The sequence below is a fragment of the Gracilinanus agilis genome, chromosome 3 (genome assembly GCF_016433145.1).
Source record: "Gracilinanus agilis isolate LMUSP501 chromosome 3, AgileGrace, whole genome shotgun sequence".
NCBI lineage: Eukaryota > Metazoa > Chordata > Mammalia > Didelphimorphia > Didelphidae > Gracilinanus > Gracilinanus agilis.
This window is the reverse complement of record NC_058132.1, coordinates 57,082,021-57,091,166: the sequence shown is the minus strand read 5'-3', so window position 1 is coordinate 57,091,166 and position 9,146 is coordinate 57,082,021. Positions and strand designations below refer to the sequence as shown.

Here is a 9,146-nt window from a genome sequence, read left to right as displayed (position 1 = left end):
CGGGGGGGGGGGGGTAAGGGGGGGGGTGTTGTTGAGGAATGGAAGATCCTCAAGGCTGACTGGGAAGAGAAACGGCTTGGGAGCCTTTAGTAGAGGACCACTTGTTGGAATGCTCTCCCTCTTCATCCTCTCTTCCTCTGGTTTCTCTATTTCCTTCAAGACCTGGTTAAAATCTCATCCTTAAAGAAGGCTTTTCATCTCCTTAAATGCTAGTTCCTTCCCTTTAAGATTTAATCTCCAGTTTATCTATGGCTCGTTTTTACCAAGCCGTTTGTATGGTGGCCTCCCTGTGCACACCTTGAAGGCCAGGCCTTATCTTTTCTTTCTTTGTATCCTTAGGATGCCTTACATTTTAGTTGATACTTTTAGTGTTTTCAGTCAAGTATAACTCTTTGTGACTTCATTTTGAAGTTTTCTTGGCAAAGATACTGGAGTAGTTTGCCATTTCCTTCTCTCCAGCTCATTTGACAGATGAGGAAACAGTGCTAGGAAGTATCTGAGGTCAGATTTGAACTCAGGAAGATGAGTCTTCCTCACTCCAAGCCTTGCACTCTAGTGCCACCTTGCTGCCCTAATAGGGATTTTTGTGAATATTTATTGACTGAGAAGGAACTTGGACTGAGGAATGGGTGAGTCTCAGAAGTTCTGTTTCTGGAGAAGCTGGCCCTGATATCAGTGTTCAAGGAAATTTCATTCATAGTACGTAGGACCTGGAACTAGAAAGAATCTAAGTCATCTAGTCTAACAGGCTTCACAGATGAGGAACTGAGGCCCTGAGAAGGGCCCAAGACAGAGTTGAACCTTCGTTCTCTAACTCCAAATCCAGTGTTCTTTCATTTGTCCATACTCCTGCTTGTGTGCACAACAGTCTTCAGTTGATTACACTGAGTGCTGGCTGTGGGTGAAACTTTGTACTAGGCACTGTGAAGTGACTGGTGCAGGGTTAGGGAGCCAGGGAGGATACAAGAGATGGTACCTGCCCTCGAAGAACTGAAAGAAGTTGGAAATGGAGGGTGGTAATGAAAAGGCTTTGTATGTGGAGGCAGGAGGCCTAAAAGAACCTGCTACATGAGGTGATCTGCTTCCCCTTTCTCTCTCTTGCATCTTCTGTAGCCTTATCCTGTAGGAATCTCATCTGTGTCTTTTGGCAGCTACTCTGGTTCTTTTAATAGCTCAGAGACACTAGGGACTCACTTTCAGTATTCAACTGTCATGGCAAGAAAGCTCACTTGAAAAAATGGACAACATGAGTAGATTTTATTCGATATATTTTTACATACCATGACAGGAGAAAGCATCAGTTAACACTCAAAGTTATGTCTCTGTGGAGCAGATAGGCTTCTTAATACATACCATTCTTCATAGGTACTTAAAGTATACAGAAGACACGGTCATACTGGCTTCAGATTTGTAGCAACTGACCTTGTTTGTTGTATTTCAGAGGAGGTGATGCAGATATTTTTGTTCTGCTGCTCTGTCATGACTGGAGGTCCAAGACCAGTGGACTTTATCTTTCCATTAGCATTAAAATTAGATGTAATTGTAAAGTTAGTGTTACACTTGAAATGGAAATGGAGGCTTATTCTATAATGGCTTTGCTTATGTCCAGAAGGGAAACAAAGGGCCCTTTTCTATCTGCAACCACACATTCTTCATCAGTTCATTACACAGTGAGTTAAATTACTGTCAGTGTTCATATATGATCTAAGCACTGTGTACCCCATTGCTGAGAGGAATCGAAGAAAGCTGAATGGAAGTGGTACCATTTAAATGTTCAGTCTGGGCCATCCAATGCAGTTAGGAGTTTAACAGAGATTTGGGAAGGCAATACAGATTTGCAGATTTCCCACTATTCTGTAGAAAGGAGAGCAAGTGGGACCTCTGGTCTTTGCGCCTTGGTTTGAGTGGTGTCCTTGCTTGCTGTCTGCAGCAGCCTTCTTATTTTCTTACAGACCGTGGCTTTGACCTCACCTACAGAACTGCTGATGACCCCAGTCTGTCCCTTATTAAGTATGGAGAGTTCCTGTATGACAATCTTATTATCTTCTCTCCTTCCGTGGAAGGTAAGGGTTTGTGGTCTGGAGGAGAGGGCATCTGGTCTAGAAGAGAGAAACCCAAATAGTGGAGGTGGTTCAGATATTGCAGGCACTCTTGTCCCAACCTGCCTTTTGGTTGTTGCTCTCCTCCAAAAAGCCTTCCTTATTACAAACAGGCTGCTTTTAGGTCTCTAAAATTGGGGGGGGGGGGGCGGGATGCAAAGCTGCCTGTGGGACTCCACTAAACCTTCATGAGCCTTTACCAGATAGGCCAGGTGGCTGACCCAGGAACCTGGTGTTGATGTTAAAAAAGGTTGTCTAGAACCAAAATGGAAATCAGTCATGCCATGATTTGCTCTAGTGGCTTGGGCAGCCCCCCCATTCATTTAGCATCATATATATTTTGTGCCCCCTTTGAATGAGGTGCACTGTGCAGAAGTATAGAGGACTGAAGGATCATTGGCCCAAGGGGGTTGGGTGAAATGGGAAAGGAAGAAAAACAGCATACAGGGGAGAATGAGGTATGTACAAAGGAGGAAGTTCCAGTGAAGAGCTGTGAGAAATTTGAGGGAGAGTGGGGTTAGGTAAAACTTCATTGAGTAGATAGTGCCTAGGCTGGGCTCGCATGTGTCCTATCTTTGTGAGGCTGGACCCTTGAATCAGTGCTGACTTACAATGCTTTGATGATTTCTTTCAGATTTTGGAGGCAATATCAATGTAGAGACCATCAGTTCTTTTATTGATGGGGGTGGCAGTGTCCTAGTAGCCGCCAGCTCAGACATTGGTGAGTATGGCCTTTCCTTGAATTTAAGACCACAGGAAGTTTTTCTGTTTTTCTTCCCTCCCCCCTCACAGCAAATTGTCAAATTGGTATTTGCCCAAACCATGACCATGTTTCTCTGTGCCTCTAGCTGTGTTTAGTATATTGAAAATAGCTTAGGATTTGGAACCAGGAAACAAGTTCAGAATGGCGTAGCCCAGGGGTCGGCAACGTATGGCTCTTTCTGCAGGAGCCATAAAGTCCATTTTTTTCCAGGCGCTGTTACAGGAGCGGCACTGTGAGCACTGTACAGCTCTCACGAAATTACATTTTAAAAAATGTGGCGTTTATGGCTCTCACAGCCAAAAAGACACTCTGGCCTAGGCAAATCTCTTAGGTCCTCAGTTTTCTTACCTATAAAATGGAAGTGATGATTTTTATTACCTCTGTTTAACTACCTGGATTGTTGTGAATCTCAGAGGAGAGGAAGTTATTTTAACCACAAAGTGTTATGTGGTTGTGAGTTGCTATTGTTAGTAAAGGAAATGGCAGCTATGAACCTAGTGTGGGCCCATAGAAGTCGTCTTTGTGGGGAGTGGAAGAATTCTCCTTCCTTCCTTGGGGAACTTCTGATCCAAAAGAAGAGAGTTGACCCTCGAAACCTAAACCTTTGATCTGCATGCTATTCTCATTCTCTTCTTAATTTTCAACCTCTTTTTAGCAACATGGCCCAGCAGTGTGGGGGGATGGTAAGGGTCAAGGGTGAGGGAGGCGGGAGCATGTTTATAAGCAGCAGGGAAGGAACCTTGATAAGAAGCAGGGGTTAGGCAAGGGGTGAATCCCTTCTTTGAAACTGGAGTGAAAGGTAAGGATTTGGAGGGATTGAAGATAAAGAATCACAGGGAAGGGGAACTCATGAGGGTGGCCTTGACTTGTATATTCCCCTCCCCGCTGCTGCCGCACCCCTCCTCCTCCCCCAATAAAAGTGTGATGCTGCAGTGCCCTTGGGCTGCCAGGCAGGCAGTGGGAAATAGCACATGGGGCTTGCTTTTCTCCAGCCCATATCCTTTCTTGTGGTAAAGACTCAGCTGAAAATTTCTTGGTCTGTCTTTAGGTGACCCACTGAGGGAGTTGGGCAGCGAGTGTGGAATTGAATTTGATGAGGAGAAAACAGCCGTCATTGACCATCACAACTATGACGTTTCTGACCCTGGAGAGGTAAGGACGAAGGGAGGGGCCGTGGTCAGGGAGCAACAGTTCCCGGGATGCACCTGTCTCTTTACCATCTCTGCCTCTGTTCCTTGCAGCATACACTCATTGTGGCAGACACTGAAAATCTCCTCAAGGCCCCAACCATTGTAGGAAGAACATCCCTCAATCCCATCCTGTTCCGGGGTGTTGGGTAAGTGAGCCAGCAAAGGCCAACTGAAATCTTCAGGAATTGGGGGGAGAGGGGGAGTCATTTTTTCTTTCTGATAGGAAAATGATAGAAATCTTTCCTGGGTACAAAACAAGATACCTTTTTGGCCATTAGTTTGCTCTGTGAGCATAAGAATGTTATTCTGTTCTTAATCATTGAGAGTCAGGCTTCATTTTCTCAGAATAGAAAGTATTCATTTGTTTATTTTAAAATGAAGATTCACCCTCGAGGAGTAACTTAGCCCTTGGCTCAATGTTGGGGCACCTCTGTACCCATTACAAATGGATGTATGTCAGACTGGAGAAATCCAGTTCGGTTTCTATCTATACATTTATTTCTCCCAGTACTAAAGGACAAGAGAAATATGGCCAACATTATAAACACGCCCTTAAACTAATTAATGAAACATATCTTAATTAATGCTATATCCATACACTCTAGAAAAGAGTTCATTAAGGTGGCAGAGTTGCATAAAACTTAAGCCTTTATAACCAGAGGTTCAAACCCTCTCCTTAATACATGTTCTTAATCAACTTATTAATTTATATTATTCCAATCTTACTAGCAGTGGCTTTCTTAACACTAATTGAATGAAAAGTATTAGGCTACATGCAATTCCGAAAAGGCCCAAACATTATTGGACCATATGGCATTCTTCAGCCTTTTGCAGATGTAGTAAAACAATTTACAAAAGAACCACTATGTCCTCTTACTTCATCAATCTCAGTATTTATTATTGCACCGATCTTAGCCCGTACCCTAGCCCTAATTGTTTGAACCCCACTACCAATACCACTAACCCTAATTGATCTTATTCTTGGGCTTTTATTTATCTTAGCCATATCTGGTCTATGATCAGGATGAGCATCAAATTCCAAATATGCTCTAATTGGGGCTCTACGAGCAGAGCCAAACAATTTCTTATGAAGTAACATTAGCTATCATCCTACTTTCTATTATACTCATTAATGGATCATTTACATTTAAAAGCCTGATAATTACCCAAGAAAACATAGGATTAATTATTCACAACATGACCCCTAGCAATAATATGGTATATCTCCACATTAGCTGAAACAAATCGGGCTCCATTTGATTTAACAGAAGGGGAATCGGAACTCATATCAGGCTTCAGTATAGAATATGCTGCAGGACCATTTGCCATATTTTTTCTAGCAGAATACGCTAACATTATGGCAATAAATGGCATAAAAACCATCCTATTTTTAGGGTCACCACTAAATTACAACTTTCCTTATATGAATACAATAACCTTTATAAGTAAAACAACATTCCTAACAGCAGCTTTCCTGAGTTTGAGCATCATACCCTATGATCGACTAATATTTCTGTTGTGAAAAAATTTCCTACCAATCACTTTAGCATTATGCCTGTGATTTATCTCCATCCCATTGCATTATCAAGCATTCCACCACAAATGTAAGAAATATGTCTGACAAAAGAATTATCTTGATAGGATAAATTATGGGGGTTTAAATCCCCTTATTTCTCTAGAACAATAAGAATTGAACTTACATCTAAGAACTCAAAGTTCTCTGTTTCCTTTACACTACATTCTAGAAAGGTCAGCTAAATAAGCTATTGGGCCCATGCCCCGAAAATGTTGGTGTATATCCTTCCCATTCTAATGTCTCCGTATGTATTAATTATTATTTCACTGAGCTTATTGATAGGCACATCAATTACATTAATTAGCAATCACTGATTAACTGCCTGAATAGGCTTAGAGATCAACACATTAGCTGTTGTTCTACTAATAACCTATCCACACCACACATGAAACACAGAATCCGCATTATGGACTGGATGCTGTGCTGATATTTGTACTGTACAAATGGGTTGACCTCTTTTCTTTCCCCATAGGATGGTTGCTGATCCTGATAATCCTCTGGTATTGGATATTCTGACAGGCTCCTCCACTTCATATTCCTTTTTTCCAGATAAACCCATCACACAGGTGAGTGCTCACTGGAGCATTTCTCATTCCATCCTGAACCTTTGAAGGCTTCAGGTAACCCAACCCTTGGGCATATGGTGCTAGTCAACAGAGCTTTCCAGCACTGACTAAGGGCAGAATTTGAAGAGATTAGACCTTGGGGGATGGTGGATTTTGAAAGTGGAGATGCTGGATAAGAAGTGGAAGAACAGTTAAGAAAACTAGCATCAACTTGGATTTCTGGGCAAGCCATGCCGGGGGTGTACTAAGCCTAGGAACTTGGAGTCTGCAGCTTAGGAGTTAGTAGCAATTCAGTGTTGGGGCCAGGACTCAGAGCGGACAGACGGGAAGCTGACTTGATTCTGTTCTGTTGTTAGTATCCCCATGCTGTGGGGAAGAACACCCTCCTGATTGCAGGACTCCAGGCCCGGAACAATGCCCGAGTCATCTTCAGCGGCTCCTTGGACTTCTTTAGCGATGCCTTTTTTAACTCAGCCGTGCAGAAAGCCAGCCCTGGCTCACAGAGGTATGGGGGGCGGGAGTAGCCGCAGGTTGAGGTCCAGCATATTATCTCATGGAATCACTTAAAGCATTTTCTTCTGTGATACGGAGCCAGGAATATTGAAAGCATATTCCTGATTTTTAAAGATATCAGTGGGAAAGAAGAAAATGGCAACCTCCCTGGGAGCTCCCTCTCCTCTTCCTAACGTTGCTAGCTCAGCTCTTCAGTGAGAACCATTTTTATTTGCAGTGAAGCCTTTAGAATTGCTCTAAATCAGTGATGGGCAAACTACAGCCTGCAGGGCCAGATGCGACCCCCTGAAATGTTCTACCAGCAGCCAGACATTATTCCTAATCTGACGAGTATGACGAGTAGGATACAATACAATGAAACTTCGAAAGAGCTGCCTTAGAAACAGACTGGCAGATGAGCATTGCCTTTCCTTTGGCCCCTCTTTAAAAAGTTTGCCCATCACTGCTCTAAATGATTCCAGGCTGTCACTTAACCCTTATGACTAAATTGTTCTACCTGTGAACCTATTTCCCCTTTTGTAAAGAGGGGCTTGTGTAGACTGTGTCTGATCCCTTTTTGTTTGGAGACTTTTGATCCCCACATGGCTCAATGCCTTTCCCTTTAGGCCAACCCCAGAGTACTGCTATTAGGTGAAGTGTGTCACTTCCCTTTTTTTCTAAGCTCGAGTGCTTTAACATGCTGTGATTCCTCTATGATGGAAAAGGCAAAGTTGGGCCTGGGGGGGTGCCTGGCCATCAGGTTTCCCATTTCTTTTTTTGTCCTTATACAGATATTCCCAAACAGGCAACTACGAGTTGGCAGTTGCCTTGTCCCGATGGGTGTTCAAGGAGGAAGGTGTGCTTCGTGTAGGAGCCGTGTCTCATCATCGAGTAGGAGAGAAGGCCCCCCCTAATGCCTACACTGTCACAGACCTTGTGGTAAGGGCCTACTAGGCAAGGATATTATGGCAAAGTGTACATTTGTTTCAGAAAAGTTAGATGTGAAATCTCTCCATGTGTCCCCAGAAAAGTATCATGGGGGGAAGGGGGAGCAATAGGTGGCTTTGATCTGGAATCAACTATTTCTAGGTCTTTTCCAAAGTTCTGTGGGACTGAGTCAGTTTAGCCAAATGGCCATGGCTCTGCCTAACTCAACCTTGTGCCGTAGGAGTACAGCATCGTCATTGAGAAGCTCTCAGAGGGCAAGTGGGTCCCCTTTGATGGGGATGACATTCAGCTCGAGTTTGTCCGGATTGATCCTTTTGTGAGAACTTTCTTGAAGAGAAAGGGTAAGTGTCAACCATGGAGACAGGCCAGCCTCCCCCTCCCCTCCCCCTCCAGGTTAGTTTTATTAGCTGTACAGTTAACTATTCCTTTTCCTCTGAGTGATATTTATCCAGAGTCCCTTTGACTCCTTCTGGGGCCCGATATGCTGAAAGATGATGGGAAAGAAAATGCATGCAACAGGGCAAGCTCCTGCCTCTTATGGGAAATTGCAGTGTCCTGAAAACACGTTAGACTTAAGAATGAGGGGATGTTGGGTTCAAATTCTGGCTCTGACACTACCTGCTTGGGTGGGCTACCTTTGCCTTCAGGGTTAGACAGGATGGGCCTTTGACGTGATTATTTCTGATGTGGTTGGGGCTCTCCTAGGTGGCAAATATAGCGTCCAGTTCAAGTTGCCAGATGTCTATGGTGTATTCCAGTTCAAAGTGGATTACAATCGGTTGGGCTACACTCATTTGTACTCTTCTACTCAGGTAAGCATCTGAGGTCTCAGAATGGGCAGAACAGCTTGGGGAAGCAGCAGTTTGCTGAGTGCATTTGCTCAGATGCTTCACCTAGGGATCAGATTAGACCTGCCTACTCCCTCTCCTTTCTTTTTTCCAGGTATCTGTGCGGCCCCTCCAGCACACACAGTATGAACGATTCATCCCCTCGGCCTTCCCTTATTATGCAAGTGCTTTTTCCATGATGGCTGGGCTTTTCCTCTTCAGTGCTGTCTTCTTGCACATGAAAGAGAAGGAAAAATCTGATTGAAGAAACAAAGTCCTCCAACCTTTATGGACTGTTGATTTGGCAGGGTGTGGGCGGCCTGGACCTGGCTGACCTCTGAGGACGACAACTTGGTTACCAGGGGCAGGGCATCATTTTCTCTACAGCATCTCTGCCCCTGGATCTTTGGCAGCTACTGTCATCCATTGTGAAATAAAACTGGTTCCTGATCCGTGTAAAACATAACCACACAAAATTGGAGTCTCTATCTACCTATGCTTTCAATACCTTTATCCAGGTGCCTCTCTGGTTACCAGGTCACTAAAAACTTTATTAGGATAATGGCTCTTTTTAAGCCATTGCTAATGTGTTTGTATTAACTGTTTTGCATCAAATGATGCTAAATGGATACATATTTAATAAGTGCCAATTGAGAGAGATCAGTAAGTGATAGATCTATATATG

The 9,146-nt window shown here is 43.6% G+C and overlaps 1 protein-coding gene across 1 annotated transcript; it reads left to right on the top strand.

The window, feature by feature from the left end:
* The first annotated feature begins 969 nt into the window (after nucleotides 1–969).
* Nucleotides 970–8,927, top strand: DDOST (dolichyl-diphosphooligosaccharide--protein glycosyltransferase non-catalytic subunit). Its single transcript, XM_044668711.1, has 11 exons — nucleotides 970–999; nucleotides 1,931–2,063; nucleotides 2,734–2,820; nucleotides 3,911–4,014; nucleotides 4,104–4,198; nucleotides 6,101–6,194; nucleotides 6,551–6,699; nucleotides 7,478–7,625; nucleotides 7,855–7,975; nucleotides 8,340–8,446; nucleotides 8,577–8,927. The coding sequence occupies exons 1-11, from the start codon at nucleotides 970–972 to the stop codon at nucleotides 8,724–8,726; spliced, it is 1,218 nt and encodes a 405-aa protein (XP_044524646.1). The 3' UTR covers nucleotides 8,727–8,927.
* The last annotated feature ends 219 nt before the right edge of the window (nucleotides 8,928–9,146 follow it).